This window comes from Loxodonta africana, chromosome 10 (genome assembly GCF_030014295.1).
Source record: "Loxodonta africana isolate mLoxAfr1 chromosome 10, mLoxAfr1.hap2, whole genome shotgun sequence".
Classification (NCBI taxonomy): Eukaryota; Metazoa; Chordata; class Mammalia; order Proboscidea; family Elephantidae; genus Loxodonta; species Loxodonta africana.
The window spans coordinates 110,794,869-110,811,219 of NC_087351.1; the positions used below are offsets into that span (position 1 = coordinate 110,794,869).

The 16,351-nt window shown below is 43.7% G+C and overlaps 1 protein-coding gene across 6 annotated transcripts in view; it reads right to left on the reverse strand.

Moving 5' to 3' along the window:
- Window positions 1-16,351, reverse strand: part of PPP2R5C (protein phosphatase 2 regulatory subunit B'gamma) — a 178,552-nt gene that overhangs the window by 39,845 nt on the left and 122,356 nt on the right. For all 6 annotated transcript variants that reach the window (XM_064292968.1, XM_010588836.3, XM_064292969.1 and 3 more), the window contains one exon: window positions 15,170-15,369. In XM_064292968.1, the coding sequence (XP_064149038.1) occupies window positions 15,170-15,369 (200 nt within the window). The remainder of the gene's footprint in view (window positions 1-15,169; window positions 15,370-16,351) is intronic.

The window sequence follows — 16,351 nt, forward strand, 5'->3', positions numbered from 1 at the left end:
AGATAATATGATAATCTACCTGGAAAAACCAAGAGGTAAGGGGCAAGCCATCACAGCTGGACCACCAATACAAAAACAAAAAATACAAAAACTAACAGCAACAATCTCTCTAGCAACAATAAAAAAAAAAAAAAACCAAAACCAAACCCGTTGCCATCGAGTCGATTCCAACTCATAGCGATCCTATAGGACAGAGTAGAGCTGCCCCACAGTTTCCAAGGAGCGCCTGGTGGATTCGAACTGCCGACATTTTGGTTAGCAGCCGTAGCTCTTAACCACTATGCCACCAGGGTTTCCAACAATAAGCACCGAGAAAAAATAGACAGGGAGACCCTGCATACAAAAACCGTAAAGCACTTAGGAATTAACGACCAAGTTACAAGGCCTTAATTAGGAAAGCATAAAAATATGAACGAAGGGCAATGAAGAGCAACCAGACAGTGGAGGAATTTCCAGTTTCCTGTGAGGGATGATTTCGTAGTACGAAGATGTAAATTCCCCACAATCTGTAAATCTATAAGCTTAACAGTACCCGTATACATAACTCTAATTGGATTTTCTGACAAACTCAATGAACTTAAAATTCACGTGGAATAGCAGAAGTCCTGGTGGCAATCTTAGAGGGAAACACTGTCCCTCTTCTCATTTGTAAAGTCAGCTTCCTCCTTGAGATATAAGCTCTGCCCCCAGTCACTGAGGCCCTGGGGCCTCCTGCAGTGCATGCCCCTAGTAGGTCCTCATCCATGGCTGAGAGTAAATGACCCTTCTTGGGAAAAGCACCTACCAGTCACCTGACTACCTGCAGCACCAATTACCTGACAATTGTGAAAAATCTCCGACTATACCTTTGGAGCTCAGCTGTGGTGGAATTTCATCAGAGAAGGCCTCCCTGACGCCCCATCCTAAGTGGCCCCCAGCACGATGTACATGTTCTCCATCACGTTTCTCTCCAGCATGGCTGGTGGCCGGGTGATTCTTTGCTCAGTGTCTGCTTCCCGTGCCACATCCCAGGGACCATCTGAGGCCAGGCTATGCCAAGCACCACGACCTTGGGAGGTGGGTAGACAAAGGGCTTCTCTCTCACACTCTTTCTAGAGCCAAGAGCTGCTTTCAAAGAAGGCATACCTCCAAAGAGACACCAGAATGCGATATTTAAGAAAAGAACTATGTTTAAAAAGCAAGTTAAATTCTTATTTTCAACAACTTGCTATTTTTACACTCAAATATATTCTTAAATAGCAATTCAGAGTATCATGGAAATAACAACCTACTAGTCTTTAGTCTTTGTAGATGCTTCATAAAGGAAATTCAGTCTCAATTTTTCAAAGGGAACATTTTAACCTTATGACTACTTCACACAACTAAACTTATGGTTTAAAGTCAGGAAAGGTGTGCATCAGGGTTGTATCCTTTCACCATACTTATTCAATCTGTATGCTGAGCAAATAATTCGAGAAGCTGGACTATATGAAGAAGAACGGGGCATCAGGATTGGAGGAAGACTCATTAACAACCTGCGATAGGCAGATGACCCAACCTTGCTTGCTGAAAGTTAAGAGGACTTGAAGACTTACTGATGAAGATCAAAGACTATAGCCTTCAGTATGCATTGCACCTTAATGTAAAGAAAACAAAAATCCTTGCAACTGGACCAATAAGCAACATCATAATAAATGGAGAAAAGATTGAAGTTGTCAAGGACTTCATTTTACTTGGATCCACAATCGATACCCATAGAAGAGGCAGTCAAGAAATCAAACTATGCATTGCATTGGGCAAATGTGCTTCAAAAGACTTCTTTGAAGTGTTAAAAAGCAAAGATGTCACTTTGAGGACTAAGGTGAATCTGACCCAAGCCACGGTATTTTTAATTGCCTCATATGCATGTGAAAACTGGACAATAAACAAGGAAGACTGAAGAAGAATTGATGCCTTTGAATTATGGTGTTGACGAAGAATAGTGGATATACCATGGACTGCCAGAAGGACAAACAAATCTGTCGTGGAAGAAGTACAGCCAGAGCGCTCATTAGAAGCGAGGATGACAAGTCTTGGTCTCACATACTTTGGACATGTTATTAGGAGGGATCAGAACCTGCAGAAGGACATCACGCTTGGTGAAGCAGAGGGTCAGCGAAAAAGAGGGGGCCCCTCAATGAATTAACTGACACAGTGGCTGCAACGATGGGCTCAAGCATAACAACAACAGTGAGGATGGTGTAGGACTGGGCGGCGAGTGTTTCCTTCTGTTGTATGTACGGTTGCTGTAAGTCGGAGCCGACTCAGTGGCATCTAATACAACAAATGTGTAACACTACCTTGGTTCAGGTAAACATGAAAACATACTAGTCATTTATAATTACATGTATGAGTTTATTTTAAGAACAGAAAATTTCTGTATACGTGGTGGGTGATAATTTATAACAGTTATAATTCAGTTCAGTTTAGTGCTATTTAAAGATGACATTGGGTTTGAAAGTTTCTCAAGTTATTTACTCTGGGCCAAAGGTTAGTTTTACATAGATTCTGAATGAGGTACTGTCCAATATTTTGTTATGAAAATTTTCAAATGCAAAAAAGTAGAATTGTACAGTGAATAACCACATAGCTACCACCTAGATTTTCACATTAACATTCCACTATATTTGCTTTGCTAATCACATGTTCTTGTTTTTTGGGGCAGTAAATTATGAGAAAGTTTAGACATGCTTTAGGATAGCACAACTATATACGTTGCAGCCCATGTGATAAAAATAAACTGAGAAGTGAAGCTTCAGTGTTAAGGGCTTATCACTTCCCAGTCATATATAAACACCGAACCATTCTCACGCCATGCCCTTTACCACCAACCAGGTGTATAAAGTTACCCCAAATCTTTGATGAGTATGTTTTTTATAACCACTGCTGGATCACTTGTGTGGGTGGGGTTTGAAAAAGGTGTTTATTGTCTATCGGAAATAAAGCAGAGACTTCCACTTCAGGCCAGGACGGAGAAATAAGGGCAGATTTATCCTACTGCCTGGAACAACTACAAAACGGACAAAAAATGTATGAAATTGTGCATTTCAAGACACTGGACCTTAGGCAGGGAGGACAGTGATCCCTATGAGATGGGGACCAAGCGAGGGGAGGCCTCCAAGGGCCAGCACACGGCCTGGGAGAGCTTCTAGGCTGCAGGACAGTGAGAAGACCTGGTGGATCCCTGCAGATGGGGGGGGGGGGTCCGTCCTGCAGATGGAGAGGTTAGCCCTGCAGATGGAGGGGTCAGCCCTGCAGATGGGGGGTTAGCCCCGCAGATGGAGGGAGTCTGCCCTGCAGATAAGGGGGTTAGCCCTGCAGATGGGGGGGTTAGCCCTGCAGATGGAGGAGTCTGCCCTGCAGATGCGGGGGTTAGCCCTGCAGATTAGGGGGTTAACCTTGCAGATGGAGGGGTCAGCCCTGCAGATGGAGGGATTAGCCCTGCAGATGGCAGGGGTCGGCCCTACAGATGGAGGGGTCAGGCCTGTAGATGGAGGGGTCAGCCCTGCAGATGGAGTGGTGGGCCCTGCAGATGGAGGGGTTGGCCCTGTAGATGGGGGGGTTGGCCCTGCAGATGGGGGAGTCTGTCCTGCAGATGGAGGGGTTAGCCCTGCAGATGGAGGGATCAGCCCTGTAGATGGAGGGGTCAGCGCTTCAGATGGGGAGGTTAGCCCTACAGATAAAGGGGTCAGCCCTGCAGATGGGGGAGTGCATCCTGTAGATGGAGGGGTTAGCCCTGCAGATGGAGGGATTAGCCCTGCAGATGGAGGGGTTAGCCCTGCAGATGGAGGGGTTAGCCCTGCAGATGGGGGAGTTAGCCCTGCAGATGAGAGGGTCTGCCCTGCAGATGGAGGGGTCTGCCCTGCAGATGGAGGGGTTATCCCTGTAGATGGGGGGGTCCACCCTGCAGATGGAAGGGTCTGCCCTGGAGATGGAGGGATTAGTCTTACAGGTGGAGGGGGCCTGCCCTGCAGATGGGGGGGTCTGCCCTGCAGATGGAGGGGGTTTGCCCTGCAGATGGAGGGGGTTCGCCCTGCAGATGGAGGGGGTTGGCTGAATTTGCAGGACAGAGTCCCAGATCGGAGAGGGCTGTACAGAGAGAGCACTCGCAGATTTGCGGGATCCTCGCCAGTCCTATTACACGTACCAGTTGGAAAAAGAAAGCATTATTATTTCACTTGCTTTTTATCACAGCACCCACTAAAACCCAACTTCACAGATGTTTCCAATGGGGGGGATATTCTGTGATCTAATGATGAAGATCGTTCACGTGGTGTCTGGCAGATGCTGCTCCGTTAGGTGTCCTGCAGTACCTCTGAGGAGTTTGCTGCGTCACCCTGGGGGAGGTCTTGGTGCAGTCTGGGAACCACAGCAGCAGCTGTTAACTTTGGTAGGAGGTGGCATGGGTAGAGGCAGAACCAGAGGTGGTGAAGTGGTGTCGGCTGCTAGCTGAAAGGTGGGTGGTTTGAGCCCACTGGCCACTCCATGGGAGAAAGACGTGGCAGTCGGCTTCCGTAAAGAACTTCCTTGGAAACCCTATGGGGCAGTTCTACTCTGTCCTAAAGGATCACTGTGAGTCACAACTGATTCTAGGGCAACGAGTTTGAGGTTTTTTTTTTTGGTTCAGAGTTTGTTTTTGTATGTGTTTCACTATACAATAAGCATGCATTTCTTTTATAAATTAAAAACATCCAACAGAGCAAAAGAAAATCCTCTCAAAATAATAAGAATAAAAAGAAATCTCCAAAAAATGGTCCACTGATATTTAAAGTAGAAAAACCATTCTCTGGGTCTCAAAATATTTTTTAACTACCTTTAGTTCATCCCGAACGTCAGCTCTTCTTTAACCCAGGTGATCATAACTCTGACACAACAAAAACAACTAAGCAAAAAGGGGAAGGGGTGCCTTACATGATCACTTGAAATAAATCTGTAGATGATTGGAATCTTCAGTGGTTAATTTACTACTCCCTTGGTTTAATTAAAAACATTCTTTCCTTTCCCATTTCAAAACCGACTTCACCCTTGCAACAAGTAATACTTTCCAGAACGCACTATAAATATCAGATCTAAAAATAGAAGGGGCAAAGTGACCAACATTGGTCTCAGGTGAAGCACGAGACAATTATCCGGGCTATCAGGGATGGAACCCTCCCCAAGGTCCTGACCAATAAACACAAGGAAAACACCTAATGACCTTAAGAGAAAATGCTGACTTCAATCCTAAGCATAAAGAAAATTTCTAAGCCCACATCTTGCCATTGACAAACAGCGTGGGTTGAGTTAAAATAATGTGATGAACTTGTTTTTCCTGGAGACCCAACATGGGTCCTGAAAGCAACAGTATTACCATTATCCTACACACAGGTGGGCCGTTTTCAAACAGAAAAACTTATCTTTATTCATTTTTGATGATGACAAATGGGGTACATGATCATATTAAAAATTTTAAAAATTACAAAAATCTATAGAAGGGGAAAACTCACACATTCACCCCATTCAAAAGCAGCGACTATTAACACCTTGTCCTGTATCCTTCTAAGATTTATTTTATAATAGTCTATTTATAAAATGGAATCAATAAATCAATCCATGGTGTGAAGGACACTGTAGAGCTGTGTAACTTGACTGTGGACGGGATTTCACAATTTGCTTTCTCTCTCCAACCTTCATTTTACTCCTCGGAACTCAGGTACGTTACAGACCTTAAATCACACCCTTCAGACCCTGTATTTTTTATCCCTCAAATTTAAATACTTTCTATTTAAACTAATCTAACCTCCTCTCATGAAGTAGTTCAACAGCATGATGACCTTCTAAATAACGAAATCGAAATTTAAGCAACCTCTAGGTATCCAAGTCTGGAGCTAAGATCTAGCACTCTGAGGGAAAGGGTACATTTCGGTGTCCACTTGGTCACTCTCTGACAAGCCCTGGGGGCTAGACCATTGTTGGTTGAGGTCTGAGGGCAATGGAAAGAGGCATGTGCACACCTGAATGCCACCTTCATGACAGGGGTGGTGCTGGGCGCAGTACAGGTGTCCCCTTTAGTCCTGACTGCTCTGCAAGGCAGGTTACTGTTACATGTTTGTGTAATAGACAAATTGAAGTCATTCACCTAACGTAATATGACTGCTTTGCCCTGCACCTCCTTTTGCACACATCTCCATGTTTTGGGAAATTCCCTCTCTCCCATTCCACCCTGTGATCTGGTAGGCATGTGACCCAGGCTCGGTCAAGGTCATGGCACGCACCTCCCCAGCTGCAGCCACAGGTGCAAGGATGGGCAGACACAGGCACCCGTGCTCTTCTTCCTGGCTGAAAGCCACTGTTGCACAGAGAAGGGGAGAGACGGAGGCCAGCAGACAGAGGGCAGGAACCACAGGGAATGGAGCCAGGCGTGTACCTTTGAGTCTGGGGCTGAAGCTGGTGAGCTTGCCCAGAGTCTATCCTTTAATAAGCTCCCTTCTGGCTTGACCAATGCTGGACTGGGGTTTCTGGCACTCATAACCTGAAGGACTCTGAATAGCAGATAAGATTCAAACCCAGACCTTCTGACACAGAGCCCACTCTCTCCCTGAATCACCATACCATGTGCTACAGCCAAGAACCTGAGTCTTGATAACTCTCCCCAAACGTCACTATCAATGCTAAGCTTTGATCAAACCCAAACACTTGCCTACTCTCTCTGATCTCTGGGCTCTGGAGGGGCTGCACCCTCTGCTAGGAACCACTACCCTCTCCACTTCCATCTTGCTTTTGCTTAGCCATCTAGGCCTGTTGCCTGGGCCCCCCGCCTAGCTTCCACCTCTGTGGGACACCTGACAATGGGTGAGGTTCCTGTGCGCGTGTTCTCCTATCCTTCCGCTGACCTTGGTATTGCACTTTCTGCCCTTGGTATTGCACCAGACAGGTGGTGTGCTCTGTAGGGTAGAGGCCATACGTTATCCACTGCTATGGCCCCAAGAGGTAGCGCGGAGCCTGAAATATAGCAGACAGGCGATGACACTCACTGATGACTCAATAAGTACACCAGGCTGTCTACCATGTACTAATCTGGCACAGATTTGGACAATTCTAATGAGGTCCATTTTGATGTGAAGCAGCTTTGAGCCATTCAATCATTGATCTAACCAATTCCTTTTCTGGTTTGATTCATCTGTGACTACTAAGACCTAGTCTTATGCCCACATCTATGCAGAAAGCTCTAAATCAAATGAACGTTTATTGAACACTTACGCAAAAGGCATTGTGCTGAGGACCTTACCATATAAAGGAAGTTAGAAAGAGCTGTCACAAGGTATTTTATGAGGGCGTTAAGCCCAGAGGGGGCAATGTAGTAAGGTTAGTTAGAACACTTATTCCCAACTTTTGGCATCCTTAAGAATGACCCAGAAAGCATGCAAGAACACACTGCTGGGGTGCTCCAGAAAGTCTGATCCAATAGGGCTGGAGCATCAACTGGTTTGAACCCCTGCTGAGAACTTAACATTTCCACCCCAGATATACTGAATCTGAATCTACATTTTAACAAGATCCCCGGTGATTCTTATGCATAATAAATTTTGAGACCCACTGCTCTGCTAGAGGAGCCCTGGTGGTGTAATGGTTAAAGAGATTGGCTGCTAACCAAAAGGCTGGCAGTTTGAATCCACCAGCTGCTCCTTGGAATCCTATGGGGCAGTTCTACCCTGTCTTACAGGGTCGCTATGAGTCATAATTGACTCAAAGGCAATGGATTTTGGTTTTGGCTCTACTAGTGGTCTTCAGAATTGGTTCCTAACCAGCAGCATTAGCATGACCTGGGAGCTTGTTAGACATGCAAATTCTCAGCAGGGGTTCGAACCAGAACAAACAGGCTGGAAGCTCTGCTTCTAACAAGCTCTCTGGGGATGCTGATGCAACAGCCTCTGACTAGCACTTTGGTCTCAGTACTCCCTCACGCTCCTGAAAGTTACTGAGGAGACCAGAGAGCTTTTGTCTGTGAGAGTTATACCTACCGGTGTTGACTGTATTAGAAATTAAACTGGGGGAATTTTTAAAATATGAATTCATTAAAAAATATATAAATAACATAGGTTTAAGAAAAATAACTATATTTTCCAGAACAAGTTTAACGAGAAGGGTGACACTGTTTTACATTTTTGCAAATCTTTGTAATGTCTAGCTTAATAGAAGACAGCTGGATTATTCTACCTGCTTCTGCATTTAATCTATTGTGATATGCTGTTCTGGTTGAAATATAGGAAAAATCTGGTCTCACATAGATACGTAGTTGTAAAAGGGAGGAGCTATTTTAATAGCCCTTTCAGATAATTGGGGATTTCTTCTTTGATAAAACACCAAAACTTCACAAGTGGTAGTGTTTTTTTTACTACGTGGCATCTGAAACCGTGTCAATTAGCTGCTTGTACTCTATCCCATTAAAATCCAGTGAGGTCTCTTGCACTTTGAACAGCTCTTTTGGCTATGTGTGATTTCACAATGTCATTTATTGGTCATCTGGAAAAATACTAGTTCACTGAGTTATGCAGGTCTTCCACATGCTGACTCATTTCATTATAAACCAAACCCAAACCAAACCCAGTGCCGTCGAGTCGATTCCGACTCATAGCAACCCTACAGGACAGAGTAGAACTGCCCCACAGAGTTTCCAAGGAGCGCCTGGCGGATTCGAACTGCCGGCCCTTTGGTTAGCAGCCGTAGCACTTAACCACTACGCCACCAGGGTTTCTTCATTTCATTTTATACATGAAAAATCCCACTCATTCACATCCTCGCCGATTTCCTTAAGAGAGCCTTTAGCAGTGGAAGCTGAAGCTCACGCTGGCAGATATGAACTTCCGAAAATTCAAATTTTCGCCTTGAAGTTCAAATTTTATCACTGACAATAAATGCTGTGAGCTTTCCTTTAAGTGACAATGTTGCTTTGTTCATTTCTTTCTTTCTTTTTTTTTTACATATTTTCGAAGAATTTAATTCAGTCCCAGAGTAGTTATTTTCTTTGCCTTCCCTTTCACAGAAACTTTTTATGGTGGGTTGAATGAGTAAAGCTCACTGAAAAGGCCTAGGTTTTAGAGTCCACAAGTAGATTGGAGCAGACAGTATTCCCACATGAAAATTCACAGATCTTGTTTTATAATACACTTAATATAAGGTTGTAGGGATTTTGGAGAAGCCATTAAGGCCTGCTATCAATAAAAGAAAACACAGAGGAGTAAAGTACACTATGATTAGAGCTACCAAAGGCCTTCCAAAAGCAGTTTAGACATGCAGCTTTCGGTCAGAGCTAACACACTTTCAGTTTCGTATTTTGCTACCTTGTTAATAGTTAACATAAAATAACAACCCCATCCGGAAAATGAAAAAATAGAACATAACTCCAAAAGTCCTTACGTGCAGTCCTTTCCATAAAAAAAAAAAAAAAAAATTGTCCAAAGATCTTACAGTGTACTTTTCTTCTGCTTTGCCCATTTTTTTTGGGGGGGGGGGCGGGGAATGCCATTAACTACCCAAGTGTGGATAACCAGTTTGCCTGCTACTCATTCAAATAAACGCGGTGTTCCAGAAGGGCAGCCAGGTCATCTCCCACCCCAACCACAGAAGTACTCCATGGAAACTTCACATTTCATCACATCCAACAGCAGAAGGACCTGTGTGCGAGGGTCACGACTTCATAAAATCAGCATCGGTTCTGTTTCATCTAGACCATTAAGTGAAGTGACTTTTTCTTTAGTGGAGTGGTGGTCTTGGAAGGTCAGTTGCTGCTGCAGCCCTGATGGGTGCCGAGGTGTCTGCTGTCTCACCCACCATTTGCACCATCAGTATAAATGTCAGCACAGTGACAAAGTCAAATAGTGTTAGGACTATTATGAATAGTTTGGGCCTTATAGATTCTCTGAAAAGGTCTTAGGGACCCTAGGGACATACGATCCACTGATTTAGATGCAAACCACTGACTATGCAGATAAGGAAAAGGATTCCAAAGTTCTTAACTTGGGATCCGCTGCAGGCTCCGAGGGGTGTGGAGCCTGTGAAATCACATGTACAAATTGATAAGAAACGTCCACATTTCATATTTTCAAAGGGTCTAACCCAAAACGTTCACTCCTTAAACACGGTCAACAAAGCATTTTTACTTTGAATTTCGTAAAAGCTACAGTGTTACTTGGCTTTCCTATCTGTGTCTGATTATAAGAAAAAGGCCCATGTCTGAAGAACCGATTAACTAGATAATTTAATTGAAAAAGCAGATGGCTGGTTGTACTTAAAATATGACTGAATTAAGAGATAATAAAGTTTATGTAACTTAGGCCTGAGAAACTAAATACCAAAGTTTTCTCCCCTGGGTATTGCTCCTTTTTCACCCTCCTCTCGCTGAACCTCAGTTTATCTGGAAAATAAAAGGGCCAGGCTAGATGGTTTAAGGTTCATTCTAGGACTCAATTCTCTGATGCCTGCTCCTAAAACCAGTATAAAAATACACAGAACATGAAAAGATGCCAACATCATTACTTATCAGGGAGATGCAAATCAAAACCACAATGAGATACCATGTTATGCCCAGTAGGATGGCTGTAATTAAAAAAATACATAATAACAATGTCAGGGAGGATGTGGAGAAACTGGCAACTGCACACACTGTTGGTGGTAATGTGAAATGGTGTGGCCACTTTGGAAAAGAGTCTGGCAGTTCCTCAAGCAGTGACCCCTAACAGTTACCACATGACCCAGCAATCCCACTCCTATGCACTTAACCAAGAGAAATAAGATACATGTCCACACAGAAATCTGTCCACACATGTTCACAGCAGTATTATTCATATTAGCCAAAAGGCAGAAATAACCCAAATGTCCACTGAATGAAGAATGGATAAACAAAATGTGGCCTATCCATACAGTGGAATATTATTCGACCAGAAAAAGGAAAATTCACCAGATGCTCCTTGGAAACCCTATGGAGCAAGTTCTACTCTGTCCTGTAGGGTCACTATGAGTCGGAATCAACTCAACAGCAATGGGTTTTTTCTTTTTTATAGAAAGGAGTGAAGTTCTGTTACATCCTACAAGACGGATGAATCTTGAAAACATCATGCTAAGAGAAAGAGGCCACTCACAAAAGACCACAGATTATATGATTCTCTATGTATGTATAGGGCATGTCCAGAATAGGCAAATCTATAGAAAGCCGACTGGCGGTCATCTAGGGCTGGGTGGTGGAGGAGAATAGGGAGTGACTACTAACGGGTATGTGGTTTCTTTTAGGGGGAAAATATTCTAAATTTAGATGTGGTGATGGTTGCACAATCCTGTGACTATATTGAAAAGCATGGCCTTGCACATTTTAAATGGATGAATTGTATGGTATGTGAATTACATCTCAATAAAGCTGTTTAAAAACACACAGCAGTTCAGCGTAAAGGGTAACAGTTAAAAGACACAGCACTAGGAGGACAACAACCATAGAGCTTTGGATTCTTCAAATTAAGTGGAAATCAATGTGTTTAAAAATACTATGACCACTCTCGGCAAACTAGAAATAGCAGGGAAACTTCCTCAACTTGATAAAGAACGTCTACAAAACACCATGACAAAAACAAAACACTACATAAGAGCAAATAAAACAGCAGGCGAGACGTCAAGCAAAACGGCTTTCTAAGTGCCCCTAAGTGGTGAGCAGTGAGCAGGCACACCAGGGCACTCTGGACAGCCGGCTTCTCACCAGAACGGAAACACAGAGTCAGCTCTTCTTCCATCTGCCACGCTGATTCAGGTGCTGCTTGGGAAGGAGGCTTCTACTGGCTGCTTGAATTCTGTACCCACTCTCTACTTCGGAGAGTTGCAAACTACTGCCAAGTACTCTCTCCACACACACACACACACACACATGCTCTCTCTCTCTCTTTTATTATATCTTTCTATAAAACAAAACTTCAATAACAAATAAAACAAAAAAATCTAACTTTACCACCCATGCCCCCTCCAAACTCCAGACAGAGAAGGGGTCAGGGAAAGGTTAGGGTCTCTTCCACATTTGTCTCAAATCAGGCAGAAAGAAAAGAAAACAAACCGCGCCTTGTTCTCTCAGGGAAGCACCTGAGTGCACGGACCGCCACGGGACAGCCTGGTTCATCAGGAGACGACTTCTCTCGCATCTTCTTCCCACTCGTAATGGGCATGTGGCAGAAATCTTATTCCCAGTCTTCCAACTCTACTTGCCTTTTCTACTTTTCTTCATAGCATTACCATAATCTAAAATTCTGTATTACGGACTTATTTTATGCCTGTCTCCCATATTAGAACGAAAGCTTTGGGGGAGGGAGGCAGAAGCCTTGTCCACAATGCTATCTCCTACACCTAAAAATGTGTCTGGCCCATGGTAGGTGGTCCGTACATTTGCAAACTGCATTAGAAAGCAAACTGTCCAACACTGTGGACTGGCCTGATGTTCAGGGGTGGGGAACAGGGTGAAGACGGCAGGAAGAGAATTCAGTTAGGAAACAATTACAACGGTGGGAGGAAAAGTTGTGATTATTAACCTGAAAAACCCCAGATTCTTAGGCACTTTAAGTATCCTAAGTAGTTTTGGCAACGCCACTGCGAGATACAAACGAGAGACTGGCTCAAGCAGTTGGGAACACACTTGGTTCAAGGCAGGCATCTGATCCAAACCAGGACAACAGAAGTCTAGTAGTTCTTTCTGCAGACTCTTCCCTCTCAGGCTAAGCTGGCAGCCAAGGCTCCTTAATATTCTATATAGGAAAGCAGCGCTATAAATCAATGGGGAAAATGGAATGTCCAATACATGCTGCAGGGACAAATGACTATCAATTTAGGAGAAAATAAGGGGAAATCCCTACTGTGCACCATTAAAAAATTCCAGGAAGATTATAAAATGTAACATGAAGAACAAAGCTATGAACCTACTAAGAGAAAATATCAGATATTTTTCCTTATGATCCTGGGACTGGGAGGCCTTCCAAAGGAAGAGAGTTGAAATAAAGGAGAGAAAAGACACTGCAATTTTCCTCTGTCTGAGCTATTAAGGCCCAAGGGATTCATTCACTCCCCAGAACACACCTGTCTCTATTCCTCAGGCGTACACACGGAAGAGGCGCCCACACGGCCCTAGCAGTTCTCAGAACAACTCACACTGGTACGTGCTGAACCTCAAGAGTTAACAACAATAAATTAAAATAATCCACTCATTTCAACTTGGGACATGGCAGGCGTGAACCGCAGAAATGAATGGTACTTTCATTTTCCTTTTCCGAAACACATCTTCTAAAGTGAGAAATAAGGATATTTTAGGTCAACAAATCTAGTTGATTCTGAAATAAAATACATATTATATATATAATTAATATAATATATATATGGAGCCCTGGTGGTGGTCAGTGGTTAAGTGCTTGGCTGCTAACCAAAAGGTTGGCAGTTCAAACCCACCAGCTGCTCCACAGGAGAAAGATGTAGCAGTCTGCTTCCGTCAAGATTACAGCTTTGGAAACCTTATGGGGAAGTTCTATTTTGTCATATGGAGTTGCTGTGAGTTGGTTTTTTTTTTTTTTTAAAAAAAATATATAATTGTTAGGCGCTGTTGAGTCAGTTCTGACTCATAGTGACCCCACACACAAGAGAATGAAACACTGCCCAGTCCTGTGCTAAACTCACAATCTTGCTACGTTTGAGCCTACTGCTGAAGTCACTGTGTCAATCCATTTCGTTGAGGGTCTTCCTCTTTTTCACTGACCCTCTACTTTACCAAGCATGATGTCCTTCTCCAGGGACTGGTCCCTCCTGATAACAGGTCCAAAGTATGTGAGACGAACTTTTGCCACCCTCTCTTCTAAGGAGCATTCTGGCTGTACTTCTTCCAAGACAGGTTTATTTGTCCTTCTGGCAGTCCATGGTATATTCAGTATTCTTCGCCAACACCATAATTCAAAGGCATCAATCCTTCCTCAAAAAACCTTCCTAGGTCTTCTTTATTCATTGTCCAGGTTTCACATGCATATGAGGCTACTGAAAACACCATGGCTTGGGTCAGGCACACCGTAGTCTTCAAGGTGACATCTTTGCCTTCAGCAAGCATGGTTGTATCATCTGTACATCGCAGGTTGTTAATGAATCTTCCTCATTTTATATTTATATAGATAACATATACATATTTTATAATATAAAAATACGAGTATAATATATGGCTTTGAATAAATCAATACTTTAGAGTTCTGCAGGTCAGGTGCAGCAACAGAAATAGTCCAATGACAATCAGGATTTAACGTTTTATATTAAGGAACACTGGTGACTAATAACTGAGGAGTACTAACTTTAAAGGTGGATAAAATATCAACAATTCAAACAAATGCAACAGAAGTAAGTTCTCGGTTGAATAGTGAGTTTTAGTAAGCGTATCTCATGAAACTCTTCCAGGAGGCACTGACAGAGGTCACAGTGAGATACAGCAGGACTAGCTGCAACTGACCTGCAAACAAAAGCTGTAATGGGACATGCAGAGAAGGAGACTTAGGGGATGAGCAAAACAAATGATAAGCTCAGTATGATGGAGCCCACCTCGTCCAATCAGCACAGATTTTATGATACCAGCATAGATGGGTGGAGGCTGTCCCAGCCAATCAGGGTGGATTGTCTGATACCAGCACAGAGGGGTGGAGGCTGTCCCACCCAATCAGGACAGATTGTCTGATAACCATGTTGTCCTATCACTATTTTTACTTTGGCCATCATTAAAATTTTCCTACACATGTATGCACACCTATTTACTTCCAAACTATATATGGGCACTATTATATAGTTAAAAAGAAATTTAAAGAGGATAAGATAATGGATATAAATAAAAGTTCTAACATTTCCACCCCACAGGGCAGTTGTGAGGATTAAATGAGTTAATAAACAGAACGTGCGCAGTCCCTAGATGGCGCCTGACAAATCCTTGATATTGCTATCAGTAGGACCCAGGGCACGTTACGAAGAAGACTGTCATTCTTCAAGGTGCAAGTACAAATTCTGGAACAGGAAGGTTTTTTTCTGGGTAGTGCTCTGTTGGGCTCAAGCATCTCAGCCTACCCTAAGAACACTGGAGTCCTACTTTTAACTCAGGGTTGGGACAGCAGGTTGGACTGGAATCACTTACCATATGGACTACTTCCGGGTAAATCGGCTCTGTGATCACATTCCGATTGTGCGTGATATATTCCACCATTTCACTGAGAGCAGCTCGCTTTACTTCCTTCCACTTTAGGTCACTGAGTGGATCGGAAACAAAGTCAAAGAGGACACAACACTGACGTAACTTCTGGATAAAAAGCTTCTCTTGGTCAGCAGGAGGAACATCTGAAAAGCAGAAAGCAAAATATACTGATTGTAAAAATGTTTAACCTAATGTTACTGTAAAACACTTAAGCCTCCTACTATTTTTATTTTGAATTAATAGAGATTCGGGGGGGGGGGAAACGGGGTAGGGTGAACAGAGGTTAAATGCTCCTTAAAGAAAAAGGAAAGAAGAAAACACTAGTCACTGCTCAGGCCATATGTCCAGTATAACTTTTTTATGCTTTTTAACTCTGTGAAACCACCTGGAGGGTGCTGTTCCAAACAATCCCCTCTAAACGCATTCATTCACCCACATCATCTGAGCACCACTTACCCCTGCAGGCACGTGCGAGGCAACAAGGTAAGGCATGTGTGGAGACTCCAGGCTGGGTGAGGGCGCAGGACACTCACACAATGTGGTCACTGCGTAGTGTGGGCACAGACGAGTTGAAAAAGACCCCAGAAGAAGGAGGCTCTAAACTTACAGGAGGGGAAGGGGACCGTGGCTGGCTGCTCTGGCTGAATACACACAGCAATGGCATCAGTCTGCAGATCGCCAAAACAAACCACTACTCGCAAACACACAGTCACCACCACAGTGCTCCACAAAGCCCGTTCCATCCCTCCCGGCACACAGGATGAATCATGATGTTAACGATGATAACAATATAGTAACAGCACAAATAATATCAATAATGACAACTATTATTTAGTGGTTGAAGGCAGGTGGTTCAGTGGTGGAATTCTCTCCTTCCACGCAGGAGACCTGGGTTCGATTCCTGGCTGATGCACCTCCTGCACAGCCAGCGCCCATCTGCCCGTGGAGGCTTGCATGTTGCCTGGATGCTCAACAGGTTTCTGTAGAGCTTCCAGACCAAGACAGACTCGGAAGAAAAGCTTGGTAATCTACTTCTGAAAATCAGCCCGTGAAGACCCTATGGATCACAACGGTGTGATCTGCAACGGATTGTGGGGGTGGCGCAGGACCGGGCAGCATTTTGTT